Source organism: Arvicanthis niloticus, chromosome 5, assembly GCF_011762505.2.
Source record: "Arvicanthis niloticus isolate mArvNil1 chromosome 5, mArvNil1.pat.X, whole genome shotgun sequence".
NCBI classification, from domain to species: domain Eukaryota; kingdom Metazoa; phylum Chordata; class Mammalia; order Rodentia; family Muridae; genus Arvicanthis; species Arvicanthis niloticus.
This window is the reverse complement of record NC_047662.1, coordinates 84787694-84801090: the sequence shown is the minus strand read 5'-3', so window position 1 is coordinate 84801090 and position 13397 is coordinate 84787694. Positions and strand designations below refer to the sequence as shown.

Sequence of the window (13397 nt, the reverse complement as noted above, 5' to 3'; positions counted from 1 at the left end):
TGTTCCCTCTCGTCTCATTCCTCCCATTTCATAAAAGTCTCCTCTGAGAGCTACAACTCTGAGTCATGCTCCCCAGTCTGTGAACTACCAACGATCTGAGTTCCCTGATGTAGACTCTGGTCCTTCTTTCAAAGGGAGGCTCTGCTTGAGGGCTAAGTGCCTGGAAACCCAAGAACTCCCCAGGGCATGACAGCAGAGCCAGGCTGCCTGACAGGGTGGTTAAACAGGTAAGGGTGAGGCTGATCTGGTCAAACCGCTCAGCAGAACCTTAGCCTGACCTGATCTTGTGCATTCATTGTGTTCCCATAAGCTACAGGTCACAGTGTCTTTCACTTCCTAGGGGCAGTGGAGTGAAGGACAAGGGAGCCCTAGGAAGGGCGCAGCAGCATGGAGAAGAAGCATGGGGACAGTCATGTAAGCATGGGAGCCACAGACCTTCACCAGAAATACTTCCACAGCGGCCAGTAGCCCACCTGATGGTCTTATCCTCGGAGGTCTGGACTATATATGGCTCTCTTGGGACCCAGCACAGGTGTGTGACCTGGAGAGAACAGTCATTAGCAGGTCTTCACATCAGGTCATTTCTCTGCTGCAATTCCAATAGCTGGCTAACCTCATGCCTCATCTCCTCTCAGGGATCCTGAGATGGTAAGCTTGGGTGAGCACGGTCTTTGTCCCACAGCCCTCAGCCAGCCCTTCTCCACCTGTATCTCCTCAGTGCTCTGGCAGAGGTACCAGTAGGCTGACCTTCTAGTTAGCCTTGGAGACTTGTACCCCAGCTGCCAATGGTGAGCAGGTGGCAGCAGCCGGAAGAGCAGCCCCTGTGCTAAGTGGGAGACCCTGAATGCTGCTGTAACACCTCAGTGTCTCAGAAGAGCAGCAGCAGTCCTGGCCTGCAGCCCTGAAGAACTGGTTTGATTTGGGAATACAGGCTATCTGCTCAGAGAACAAATGACAACAGATAGCTCAAGTGCACACACTAGACAGGACTTCAGAGTAGATGGCTTCGTATGCTCCTCCACATACACAGTTTTAAGTTTTCTTAGCACAGTATCCTCACAAATGTGGAGGGCATTAGGCAAGCACATTCTACCGTCAGCAGCTGACTTCAAAACTAGAATAGTAGATGACTAAACTCTGAGGAACATCTGCCACCTGCCAAGAACAATGACAGGTGTTTTAAGATATACTTTCATCTCAGTTAATCACCCAAAAAATCTTGCCTAGCCTAGTGACATAACTCCCCATTTTATAAATGGAGAGACCTAGAGTCTAAGCTTAAATAGCACTTAAAACTAAGAAGTGATAGATCTGTAGTTTGAAGGCAGAGCTGGGAGTATAGGTTAGAGGCACAGTGTTTGCTTAGTACATTCGAGGCTCAGGGTTCAATCTCCAGCATGGGAAAAAAAGAAAAAGAAGCCCCTCCCTTCATACACTTTTGGAAGCCAGGTGTGACAGAGCCCAAAGTGTGTGCAATGTCTAAAGGAGTTAGCAGCCACAGAGTGAATTACAGCGAGTAAAGGACACACCTCTTTGGTTTTTTACTTTACTTTGCCCCTTGACTGAGGGGCAGTCATTTTGTATCACACTGCACACAAGAGTTGTGAACACCATGTCCTTTGTTATATTTCTATTCCTAGCAGTGTCTGTCACACTAAAATTGTGCTAGAAGTATGCTTTAAAGTTAAGAATACTGACTGCTTTTCCAGAGGTCCTGAGTTCAATTCCCAGCACCCATATAGTGGCTAACAACCATCTGTAATGTAATGTCCTCTTCTGGTGTGTCTGAAGAAAGTTACAGTGTGCTCATATACATTAAATAAATAAATAAATAAATACTTCTTTTTTAAAAAGTGGGGAGGGCACAAACTTCCCTCTCTTTCAAAGTGTGCCTTGAAGAACTGAGTGAGGGCACAGCTCCCTTTACCCTCCCCCTCCCCTTTTCTCCCAGCTACCACCTCCCCACTGAACCCAAGCCCCATCAGGAGACACACATATCTGCCATGAGCTTGCCCCCAAACTCCCCCTCACCCACGAGCCTTTCCAGCACCCCGCTCTACACCAAGTCTGAATTTGTACCAGGTTCCTGGAGACAGACGTGTTCTCCACACACTGTCCAGTCCCCACATCCCACAGAAGCAGGCTGTTGTCCCGAGAGCCAGTGCACAGCTGCGACGAGTCTTAAAAACAAGGTGAGAAGCCACAGTGGCCATGAGCTGAGATGTGGACAGGGTTCTGGGAATGCAGCAGATGCTGGAAAGAGGACTGTTTTACTTTACCTGGGCTCACGGCCAAGCCAGTGACCACCATGGCATGTCCAGACAGCTGCTGCCTGGGCTGGGAGGAGCCCTGCAGGTCCCACATCAGGACTGTCTTGTCTCGAGAGGCGCTGAAGAACTGGTTTGATTTGGGAATACAGGCTATCTGCTCAGAGAACAAATGACAACAGATAGCTCAAGTGCACACACTAGACAGGATTTCAGAGTAGATGGCTTCGTATGCTCCTCCACATACACAGTTTTAAGTTTTCCTTTTAAAAAAGTATTCTTAATTGTCTCTCTCCCTTTCTCTCTCTCTCTCTCTCTCTCTCTCTCTCTCTCTCTCTCTCTCTCTCCACCACAGAAATGATCACTTTAACCATTTCAAGTGCACAGCTCAGTGGCAGCAAGTACACTCACATTGGTGTACAAACTTCCACACTCTCCCCCTAAAGAACTTCTGTGACCCCCAAGTGCAACTCCACCATTTCCCCCCCACAGGCCCTGCTCAGCACTGTCTCACATGCGTGTAGGTGAAGCCCACATTCTTCCTTTGTCTAGCTTCTAACACTTGCCCTTCCTGAAACATGTATCAGAGTATCACTTTTTCTTTTCAGCCAGGGCTTCACCATGCTAGGTTTAACCGAGCTGTGTACCCTACCCCAGAATTTTATTCCTTTAAAACAGTTTTAAATTACTTTATCATTACTATTTTCTGTGTATAGGTAGGGTATTTTTGCTACATGTGCCTGTCCTCGACTTTAGTGCTTAGTGACCTTAGAAGCCAAAACTTGAGTTACAGATGGTTGTAAGCATTATGTGGGTGCTGGGAACAGAACTCAGTTCTTCTGGAAGAGCAGGCAGTGCTCTTAACTGCTGAGCCTCCTCTCCAGTCCCTTTGTTCCTTTTTAAGACTGAATAAACTGGATGTGGTGGTGCACACCTTTAACCTTGGCACGCTGAAGGCAAAAGCAGGGAGAATATCTCTGAGGTGGAGGCCAGCCTGGTCTACAGATTGAGTTCCAGGACAGCCAAGGCTTCACAGTGAAACCTTGTCTTGAAAAACCAAAAAGAAAAAAAGACTTAATAGACATCCCCCAAAAGTTGTGATGTTTCAGACACTCCAGAAAGTTTTTATTTTAGCTTTCTTATTTATAGCCTTCAATGCTTTCTTTAAAAAACAAACAAACAAACAAAAACAACATTATTAGTTCATCAGTCAGTTCAAGCCTTTATAATAAAATACTAAAGACTAGATGGCTTATAAATTCTGCTGTATGTGTACATGTTTTTACCACACCTCTGCCAGGTATTTTGGATCCATTCCATGTTTAAAATTATTTGCTCCGTTCTTCCTGGCATCGAAGCAAGCCTTTGCCTTTCTCCTTTGGACTAAACAAACAAGCCCTCTACTATCTGTAGCTATGGTTAGTTCTTTTCTTGCTCCCCAGTTCCCTTCAGAGTAAGCGTCTGACAGTTACCTTTGTGATTTCCCGCTCGTGTCCTGTGAACCTTTTCACCACGTGTCCAGTTTTCCAATTATAGGCCACAGCAGTCTGCAGAGAAATGGGATCACAGGTGTTACTGCAACACTGGCTCCTGAGCAGGATCTTAAAGCATTCTCTTGCTGAGTGTGTGCCGTTCACTGCTACAGAGAAAGGGGCAAGTGCTGTGTGGCCTCAGTCCCTGTGACAATTGACCTGCCAGTTCCCCAGTCTACAAAACAAGTGAATAGTCCTTTCCCTGCCTACCTCTCACAGGTGTGAGGAAGGGTCACATAAATATAATTTCTTAGATCTAAAATAAGACAGACATTGAGACATTGCTACTTAAGTATTGATCCTCAAGTGTATCTTCATTTGAAGTAATGACATCTAAAGCAAATGCACCTTACAAATGGTGAAATGCAGCTTGCAAGTGAGGTCTGGCAATGCTGAAAGCCTATTGGAAATAAGGAGCATTACTACTGTTAGTCCCTTTAGGAAGAATCAGTAGTGTATTGCTGCTACTGTTTATCGTAGTGGCTGCCAAGTAGCTCTGAGTGTAAAGACAGAGACCTGATAATCCCGAGTGACCACAAGAGGACAGACCAAAGTATAAAGGGTCAGTGCTCACCAGTGTGAATTTTGTAAAACAAAACACAAAGCAGGTAGAATATTCTTTTTGTTGACTCCAGGGTCTGAGTGTCACTGTTAAGAACAAGGTATGTGGAATAGTAACACCCCATTTATAAAAGCATGTAGGTGGCCTGGCATAGGGTGAGGTCCTCACTGAATCTTCATGACCTTCTTAGGGGATGGCTGTTTTTCTATAACCATGTAACAGACTAGGATAGCAAGGCTCAGAAAATGTAAAGACTTAGTACAGTAATAGGAGCTAGGCTTAAACTCCAGCTTTCGAACTTTAAGCCCGTTGTGATGTAGTTAGTGTTAGACTCTCAGAACATCTTCCCTTTCCTGCAGTGAGCTGGTGAGTGGGAAGCACTGGAAACCTCACCTTGTCTTTTCCTCCAGAGATACAAAGGTCTGAGTTCAGCGTAGCAACCACAGAGACTGTGTCCACATGGGCAGGGGTGTACTCTTGGGAAGCGTTAGTCTGGACTCTCTCTTCTATAACTCCATCAGGCCTGCTACAGAGAGTATAGGAAATAAGGTCCACTGGAATGGACAGGGGAAGGGGGCAGAAGAATGTGGCAGTGACATCAATTCAGGCCAGGGTGAGACAGGGAGGAGACCCTCGGTTTGTTTGGAAAATGCCCAGAAATAAATGGTGCTATTTTCTTGGGAATCACCCAGAATAACTAGTTATTGAAATCTGATGAAGGGGAATCCTGAGGCCAGGAGTGTTTGCTCTCATTAGAAATGACTCCAAAAGATACAGGGTCCCTGAGTGTGCACTGCAGGTGCTATATGAGGAGGAGGCCATTTGCCTATGTTCAACTCCCCAGAGCTTGGATTACATCTAAAACAGGACACCAAATGAAGCATGCAGGAAAGATTACAAATACTTGCCTTCTTTTTTTAGCAGAGAATTTTAAAGGAGCATGATAAAACTGGAGACCCCAGGAGTTGACCTACCTGTATATATAAGTGCTGTGTCTAAGTTTGCTCTGCAGTTTCCCCATCACAGCCCAGAGCCTACAAAAGACCTCCTGAGGAAGATCTGGCTTCAGTTGGTCATCAAGTAACAACATCCCTCACAGGCGCTGAGGGGCGTTCCCTGTGGCGTGGGAGAGCACACACTGAACTTCATTAGGTCCAACATTAATAATTTGATTAAACTAGTACTTTCTTTCTCTCTCTCTTTCTTCCTTCCCTCTCTCCCTCCCTCCCTCCCTCCTTCCTTCCTTCCTTCCTTCCTTCCATTCTGTGTGAGGTATATTTCTTTTTAGAAAGGATATTAACTGTGTGCATTTGACTTTTTCCTTCTCGTGCTTTATTCTCATTGCCCTGGGACTGCGGCCGTCAATACAGGTTCAGCAGATAAATCAAAACTAATGTTTTTTTTTTTTAAAAAAAGTCAGGCATACTTGGAGGCAGAGGGACATGGATCTCTGAGTTCAAAGCCAGCCTGATCTGCAGAGTTCTGGGACAGCCAAGGCTACACAGATAAACCCTGTCTCAAAAAAAAAAAAAAAAATACTAAGAATTACTTTATATGAGAATGTTTGTGTGTGTGTATTTATGTGTGCAAGTACATGTGTGTGTATGTATGTGGAAGCCACCAGAATGTGACAACCCAGCCTCAAGTGTCTTTCCTCAGGAGCTATCCATTTTGTTTTTTGAGACAGGGTCTCTTACTGAGACTTAGGGCTGATTAGCCCAGGTAGCTGGACAGTGACCACAGAGACAGGCTTATGTCCCCCTCCCCAGCACTGGGATTACATGTAAGTGCCAGCATACCCAGCTTCTTATGTAGGTGCTACAGACTGAACTCGGGTCCTCAAGCTTGTGTGTCAAGCACTTACCCACTGAGCTACTTCCCCAGCCTAGCAATTATTTTTTTAACTGATTTAATAATTTTGATCTTATGAACTAGTTAAAAAAATATAAAGTTTTTTTCTAATATTAAACTCAGATCTGGATATGTGGTTCATCAGTAAAAAAGAGAGCTTATCTAGCATACACAACAAGGCTGGGTTTGATCCCCCGTAACACACACACACACACACAGGAAAAAAACAAAACTCCAGTTCCAAGAGATCTGATATTTGCTTCTGACCTCTGTAGGTACTCAGCATGCACAGTACATATACATACATACAAAACATTTATACACAATCAATCAATCAATCAATCTTTTTTTTTAAATGAAGATAGGTATTAAAACAAATGCTGGTATACACATGCTTACCAGGCATTGCTTGAAGCAGCCAAGAGATTAAAAAAATGTTATCAAGCAAGGCATAATGGCACACACTTTTAATCCCAGCAGTTAGAGGCAGGAGCAGGCAGATCTCTGTGAGTATGAGGCCAGCCTGGTCTACATAGAGAGTTCCAACCAGAGTTACACAGCAAAACTGTCTCAAAAGAAAAAAAAAAAAAAAAAAAAAAAGAAGAAGAAGAAAGGAAAGAAGGAAGAAGGGAAGAAAGAGCGAAAAGGATACACAAATAAAATGTGGCCTAACCACCTACTAAACAGCCATGAATATGGCTTAAAACCAGAAAGTAGCATGCTAAGCAAACATGGCTAGACATACTAAGCTGCATGATACATGATCCCACTCACAGGAAATACCCAGTTTGAAAATCTACAGTGACAGTAAGCAGATTGGTTACTGGCTGCCAGGAGCTGAGCAGAGTGGAGAATAGGGGTGTAGCTGACTGTTTACTAAAGACAAAGTTAACTTTAGGAATGAAAAAATTTTCGTGTAACTAGAGAGTGGGTGACCACTACATAATACCATCTATGTATAAAATGTCATGCATGGTAAATTTTATGCTACCATAATAAATTAAGTACAACAAGCATATAGGTGAAAATAAAATATAATCTGTATTAGCAAGGCTTCTTTTGCAATTGAAAAGCCATTACTATTGTCTCTGTGTATGTACACACGTGTACACATGCACCACGTACAAGGATAGAGGTCAGAGGGGGATCACTTCTTCCTTCCACCTTCACATGGGTTCTGGGGATTGAACTCAGGTTACCAGGTGTAAGCAGCAAGTGTCTTCACCTGCTGAGTCATCACACTCATCTTAGAAAATCTTCAAAGAGAAGAGTCTCAGTTATTCTAAGAGCTATAACCTTCTTTCTAACTTGTCTTTAGCAATTTCTTTGCATCGCTTCTCTAATGTAGCACACCAACATCAAGAGGTTATTATGCAAGAATAAGAAGCTAGAGATGACCACTGTAATGAGATCATGGAGCTAACTACCTAGACCAGTAGCTCTCAAAGCAAGGGCACTAGCAGCCATTCTGAGTCTCTCAATGAGTCTAAGGCCTCCCTTCACCTCCATCTCAGTGCAAGGCCTGCTTTCTTCCTATACGTTTTATTGTGGTATACCAGTGATAGAATGAAAAAGTATGCATGAGAATCCAACTGTCTCCTCTTTAAATCACACATCAAAGGAAACTTTCAAAAACTCAGTACCACTTTTTTCACCTAAGATGTTTTGGAATTTTTGATAAATCATGTCATTTATGTAGCCTTAGCTGGCCTAGACTTTGGGATCAAAAGAAGACCAGGCTAATTTAAAACTCACAGAGATCTGCCTGCCTCTGTCTGTCAAGTACTGGGATTAAAGCCATGTATCACCACACTTAGCCCACAACAGGCTTTTGTTTGTTTTTAGAGACAGGGTCTCACAGTCTGGCCTAAAGCTTACTGTGTATCCCAGGCTGGCCTTGAATTTGCAATCCTTCTGTGCTGCTTCCCAAGTACTGTTAATATAGTCAGGCACTACCGCAGTCTACTTGCAAGAGCTTTATTACTTTTAGTTTTAAGTAAGGAGATACCTTTTAAACTCTTAGCTTCATTGTTACATAGGAAACAGTGAGCAAGAATCTAAACTCAATATGTAAATCACATTTTAAAAAAATAAAAAAATACAAAGGTCTCTGGGATCCTCAAAGCAACCCTGAGATCCTGAGGACCTTGAAACTGCACCATGCTAGTATTGGATGCTATATCAGAATAAAGAGAAGACTATTTTTTTCAGATTTACTTATATTTCCCCTCATTAGCTCACAATGCTAGAACTAAAAAGAAAGAGTAAATGTGCATTCAAAGATGTTGGGGGCTGCATGGTGGTGGAGTGCTTCCCTGGCATGCACGAGGCTTGCCTAACATGATCACACATGGGTTTGATCCCCAGTGCTGCAAAATAAGAAATAAAAGAAAAAACAGAGAGAGAGAGAGAGAGAGAGAGAGAGAGAGAGAGAGAGAGAGAGAGAACCATCACCACCACCAAAACCAAGGATCTCCACCTAATCTCTTCATCAGGGAGTACTTCCTAAGGACAGGATGCTTCTGCATGAGTTGCTGGTGCCTCAAAGAATAAGAGAGGTGGCCAGCACCAACATTTGCAGGATCAGACCAGGAGCGAATCTCAGCTACCCCAGGTTCCATGTCCTTCAAACTAGCTGAAGAGCTGAAGAAAGTAAAAGCGGCGGCGAGAGGGGCCAGTTCTCATTTCCTCTGGGTTTCTGCTTAAAGAAACTCTGAAAAATTCGTGTTTTACAGACACACCAGCCAAGCTCCAGGAAGAAGTGTCTACAGGAAAAAAAAGCAACTAAAAGCCACCAGGTACATATTCTTATTCACACCCCCTCCACTAAAAATAGAGTTTCCCAGAGAATTCCATCCCACTGTTTGAGGAAATACATGAGCTTGGCATCCTGGAAAGAAGAGACAAACAACTCACAGACACAATGCAGAGCTGAGAATGGAGGGTATGCCCTAGAGTTCTGGGGTCTGCCTCAGCTCACTCACAGCTCACTGTGTCCCTGAGTGGCCCACTCCTGCCTCAGCCTCCCTATCTAAGGCAGCAGCGCAATACTAAATGACCTTTACATGACCAGGACATCATGTGCTCCATAAGGACTTTTTAAAAACAGATTTATTTTATGTATGAGTGCTCTATCTGCATGTACACCTTCGTGCCAGAAGAGGGCATCAGATCACATTACAGATGGTTGTGAGCCACCATGTGGTTGCTGGGGATTGAACACAGGACCTCTAGGAGAGCAGACCACTGAGTCCTCTCTCTAGCCCCAAGATCTTTTTTTTTTTTTTAAACCCCAAATGGTTTACACAGTATGACAAAAATATTTGTTGCAAACTCCTGAACCTGCAGTCTCTTCTAATTCAAACATTCTAGGATGTTCTGTGATAGGCCATGTCATGGACTAAAAAGAAAAGTTTTAGAATAGCATCCAGAAAATCTGAGATATGTACTGTTTATAGATATGCAGAGGTGTAGAGCTGCCCATCTGCCAGCTTAACCTACATCTAACACTGTCATCAAACTGCAAACAGGTACTACCCATAGATCTAGGTCACTGGAAACCACTGGGGCTGTAAATATATTAAAAACCAATTGGATTCTTAGTGGGTATCTTCACTAGGGAGTCTAAGGAAGGGTAACTTGGTATTACTTACCCCCAAAGCAACCAGATCTTCTTGGTGAGCTGCTGTATTTGATGATCTGTAGTTCATTCAGCCTTCGGAAACAAGTCCAACAGCCACTTCCTAATCTCTGTAATTAATGAAAGGATGCTTAAGTTAATCTCCCCTCTGTCTAAGCATATGTTTGCACCAGAGAGATTTACAAGTGTAAACAGGAGCCTTGTTTAATGGAAAAGATTATTAGTGTAATTTTTCCTTGTTAAGAAATAGCACACAAATTTCCAAGAGTATATAAACATCATATTTCTATTAATAGAACAGAGTACAGCCTGATATTAACTACGAATCTATTTGGCTTTTGTTTGTTTGTTTTGAGATAGAGTCTCATGTAGCCCAGCCTGGCCTCAAACTCACAATGTAGCCAAGGATGACCCTCAACTTCTGGTTCTCCTGCCCTTACCCTCTGGGTGCTAAGATAACAGGCATACACTTGCCCCTGAGCATGGCTCCTCAAAGCTGGGGATGGAACCCAGAGCCTCATACATGCCAGGCAAGCACTTTGCCAACCAAGGCACTACCATCCTGGCCATCTGCGTTTAAATGTGCAACGTACAAATAGTGAATTATATCATTAAGCTCACAGTATAGTCCTTCTGTCCATCAAACAGGTGGTGCACAACTTTAATCTCAGCGATTGGGAGGCAGAGGCAGGCAGATCTTGGAGTTCTTAGCACCAGCCTGGTCTATAGGGTGAGTTCCAAGACAGCCAGGGCTACATAGTAAACCCTGTCTCAGAAAAACAAAACAAAAACAAACAAACAAACCAAAACAACCAACCAAAAAACTTGGCATCCCCTTTGAGTTTGAGCCTATTTCCTCTCTGTTTTAAAGGATTCAAATAATTTTATTAATTGGCAGTCTAATAATTCTTAGTTTGTACTAAGTACAGTACAGATTGGTCAAGTGCACTAGTATTTGATTACCTGAACTAGATTGGACTGGGCATCGAGTACAGTTATGTACTTGTCCTTAGACAAGTCCCTGAATTTCTGTGGATTTGCACTTCCTACGTGCAAAATGAGATAGGAATTCTATGATTGGCTCTTTGAAAGCTAAAAATAGCACTTACCTAAAGGTCCTAAAGGTCTCTAAGTGTTCTGCATTTCTTAAGTCACTTACTGTATTCCACAAGCCTCCAAGAGAGCTTATAGCCATTTAGCAGATAAGAGAGAGGCTCAAACAATTTACTCATGTATATCATAAACAAGTGGCAGTGCTGAAACCTGAGTCCAGCAGGTACTTCAGAGGTCCTGCTCATGACCACAGTACTGTGCTGTAACTTGTAAAAGCTAGTGCCTGCTGCTCGCTTCAGCAGCACATACACTAAGATTGGAACGATACAGAGAAGATTAGCATGGCCCCTGCACAAGGATGACACACAAATTAGTGAATCCGTCCATATTTTTACACACTCACAGAATTTTTAAAAAAAGCTAGTGCCTGAAGACAGACAGCATATATAGAAGGATTTATGAGCCTAAAGTGTTGTTAAGCAAGTCATTCATGTTACCTAACTAGAGTGACAGATCACAATCAGGCTAAAAATTAGGTTATTCACTAAGGCAGTCTAAATTTTTGAGAACAAAAAAAATATGCACCTTGTGGGCAATATTTATTATATGTAGACTAACCTACTGCTTATACTGTAACAACAGACTTGAAGAAAAAGATAATGTCTGGCTCATTTCTGTATCTGTACTTCCAGCCTGGTCCGGGAGAATGGTCTTGGGGTATTTATCTGCTGAATAAGAGAGCAGCAAACTAAATTAAAGAGTAAGATTAGCCAGAAGCTCTTTAAAGGGTACAATGTAACACTGGTTTTTGACTGTTTGTTTTTTGGGACAAAATCTTTTTCTGTATAGCCTAAGCTGGCCTCCAACTCAAAATCCTACTACTTCACAGGCTCATGTGACAGGACCTCAAAATAATGGTCTGTTTAAACTGCCTAACAAGACCATCCAAAAAAATGTCTCTGAAGGCTTCAACTAACAAAGGCTGGAAGGGCTTGGGAAGGTCCTTAAAGGTCATTATGGCTCTGGATGCTCCTGTGGGTTTCTGGGGGAAGAAGGTCTACATCTGAACCCCAGACCTGACTCTGTCCAAATCTGCTTTCCAAAGGCCTTAAGGGTCACATTAAAGAAAGCTCAGAAAATTCTCTTTCAGTTATGTAGTACAAAATTCCTTTATAGTCTTTGATACAACTGAGATCTATAGTTAACTTGCTGTCAAAGGGGCAGAGCTGAGTGAGTGGAATCTTATATCCCTAGACTTTCCTAATCCTGTTTGTAGAGACACACACACACACACACAGATTCAAAACCAAAAAAAAAAAACAAAACCTCTCACATGACCCTAGTGACTTAAGATGTCTTATACAAACAGAGTCTGACACAGGGCTACCTTAACCCAAATATCGAAGATGATGTGACGTGATGCTGTAAAATTTACTACTTAACAAAGTAGTGAGATGCCCCCATTACCTCTTTACCACACAAGACTGAGCAATTTCCCTGTGACTTGTTATATAAAAGAACTATTCCCACTCAGGGGTTTACTCTGAGAATGTGCCCACTAGGCTTATCTTTTCTTGCAGTATATTCTCTTTCATAAATCTCCTATGCTTGTTCTGGTCTAGCAAGTATGATCACTGAGACTTTTAACATGACACTCCTTGTGTAAATGATTTTTCTTTTGAGACAGGGTTTTACTTACTGAGTAGCCCTGGCTACTCACTCACTCTGTAGACCAAGCAGGCTGTCCTCATACTCAGAGATCCGCCTGCCTCTACCTCCTGAGTGCCGGGATTAAAGGCACGCACCACCACTGCTCAACTGGTATAAGTGATTTTTTTTTTTTTTTAAATTCACGTTCTCTTCCCAAATCTTTCACATGTGTATCTAACCTATACTCTCTGAGACCAAGACATCTACATTAGTGTTCAAAGACTAACAAACTAGACGCAGAAGCTTATAGGAGGTGGACTGGTTTGACTCTAATGATAATGTAAAGGAAAAGGTTCAGACAGTAAGAGGATTTACAGACACCCTAGTCTCACTGAGGTTCGGTGCTAGATCAGAACTCCCAAGGTTGAGGACCATCAGTGTGCAGTTCTTTGTTGTTTTGTTTGTTTTCTTTCTGGCCCTTCAGATTATAAATTCTCCTACCCCTGTCCCATTATCTGAGCTGCTAAAGCTTAGTTTTGTTGTGCATGTGCCCGGGGAGGATTACGCCAAGATGGAAGCAGGTGACACCAGGTCCAACACATACCCTCCCCGACCTCCTCCTCGCTTCGGGTGGGTGGGTGGCTACCGCCGGGGACAGCGCGAGAACTCCCACCTCCCCGATGCTCCCCTCTCCCACCCCGGGCTCCATACCCACCGGCGGGCTGGCACAGAGGCCCGCAAACACGGGTAGCTGGCATCCGCAGCTTCCACAGGTTCCCGCGCCTCCGTCCCTAGCAACCAGGCGCGCGTCGCTAGGGTGGGAGTTCCACCTAAATGCTCCG

General features: G+C 43.5%; 1 protein-coding gene and 1 non-coding gene across 4 annotated transcripts in view; one reads left to right on the top strand and one right to left on the bottom strand.

Annotated features, from left to right (window-relative positions):
- Nucleotides 1-13397, bottom strand: part of Wdr31 (WD repeat domain 31) — a 19464-nt gene extending 6067 nt beyond the window's left edge. The window contains exons 1-8 of one of the 3 annotated variants that reach the window (XM_076934852.1): nt 13271-13397; nt 9866-9962; nt 5336-5499; nt 4755-4887; nt 3740-3814; nt 2280-2424; nt 2080-2180; nt 474-541 (exon numbers count right to left, since the gene is read on the bottom strand). In XM_076934852.1, the coding sequence (XP_076790967.1) occupies nt 474-541; nt 2080-2180; nt 2280-2424; nt 3740-3814; nt 4755-4887; nt 5336-5451 (638 nt within the window). In that variant the 5' untranslated portion in view covers nt 5452-5499; nt 9866-9962; nt 13271-13397. The remainder of the gene's footprint in view (nt 1-473; nt 542-2079; nt 2181-2279; nt 2425-3739; nt 3815-4754; nt 4888-5335; nt 5500-9865; nt 9963-13270) is intronic. The other 2 variants (XM_034503756.2, XM_034503758.2) reach the window with 2 other exon arrangements.
- Nucleotides 11192-11298, top strand: LOC117709772 (U6 spliceosomal RNA). The gene has a single exon (XR_004606990.1). It is a non-coding gene; the product is annotated as a U6 spliceosomal RNA (small nuclear RNA).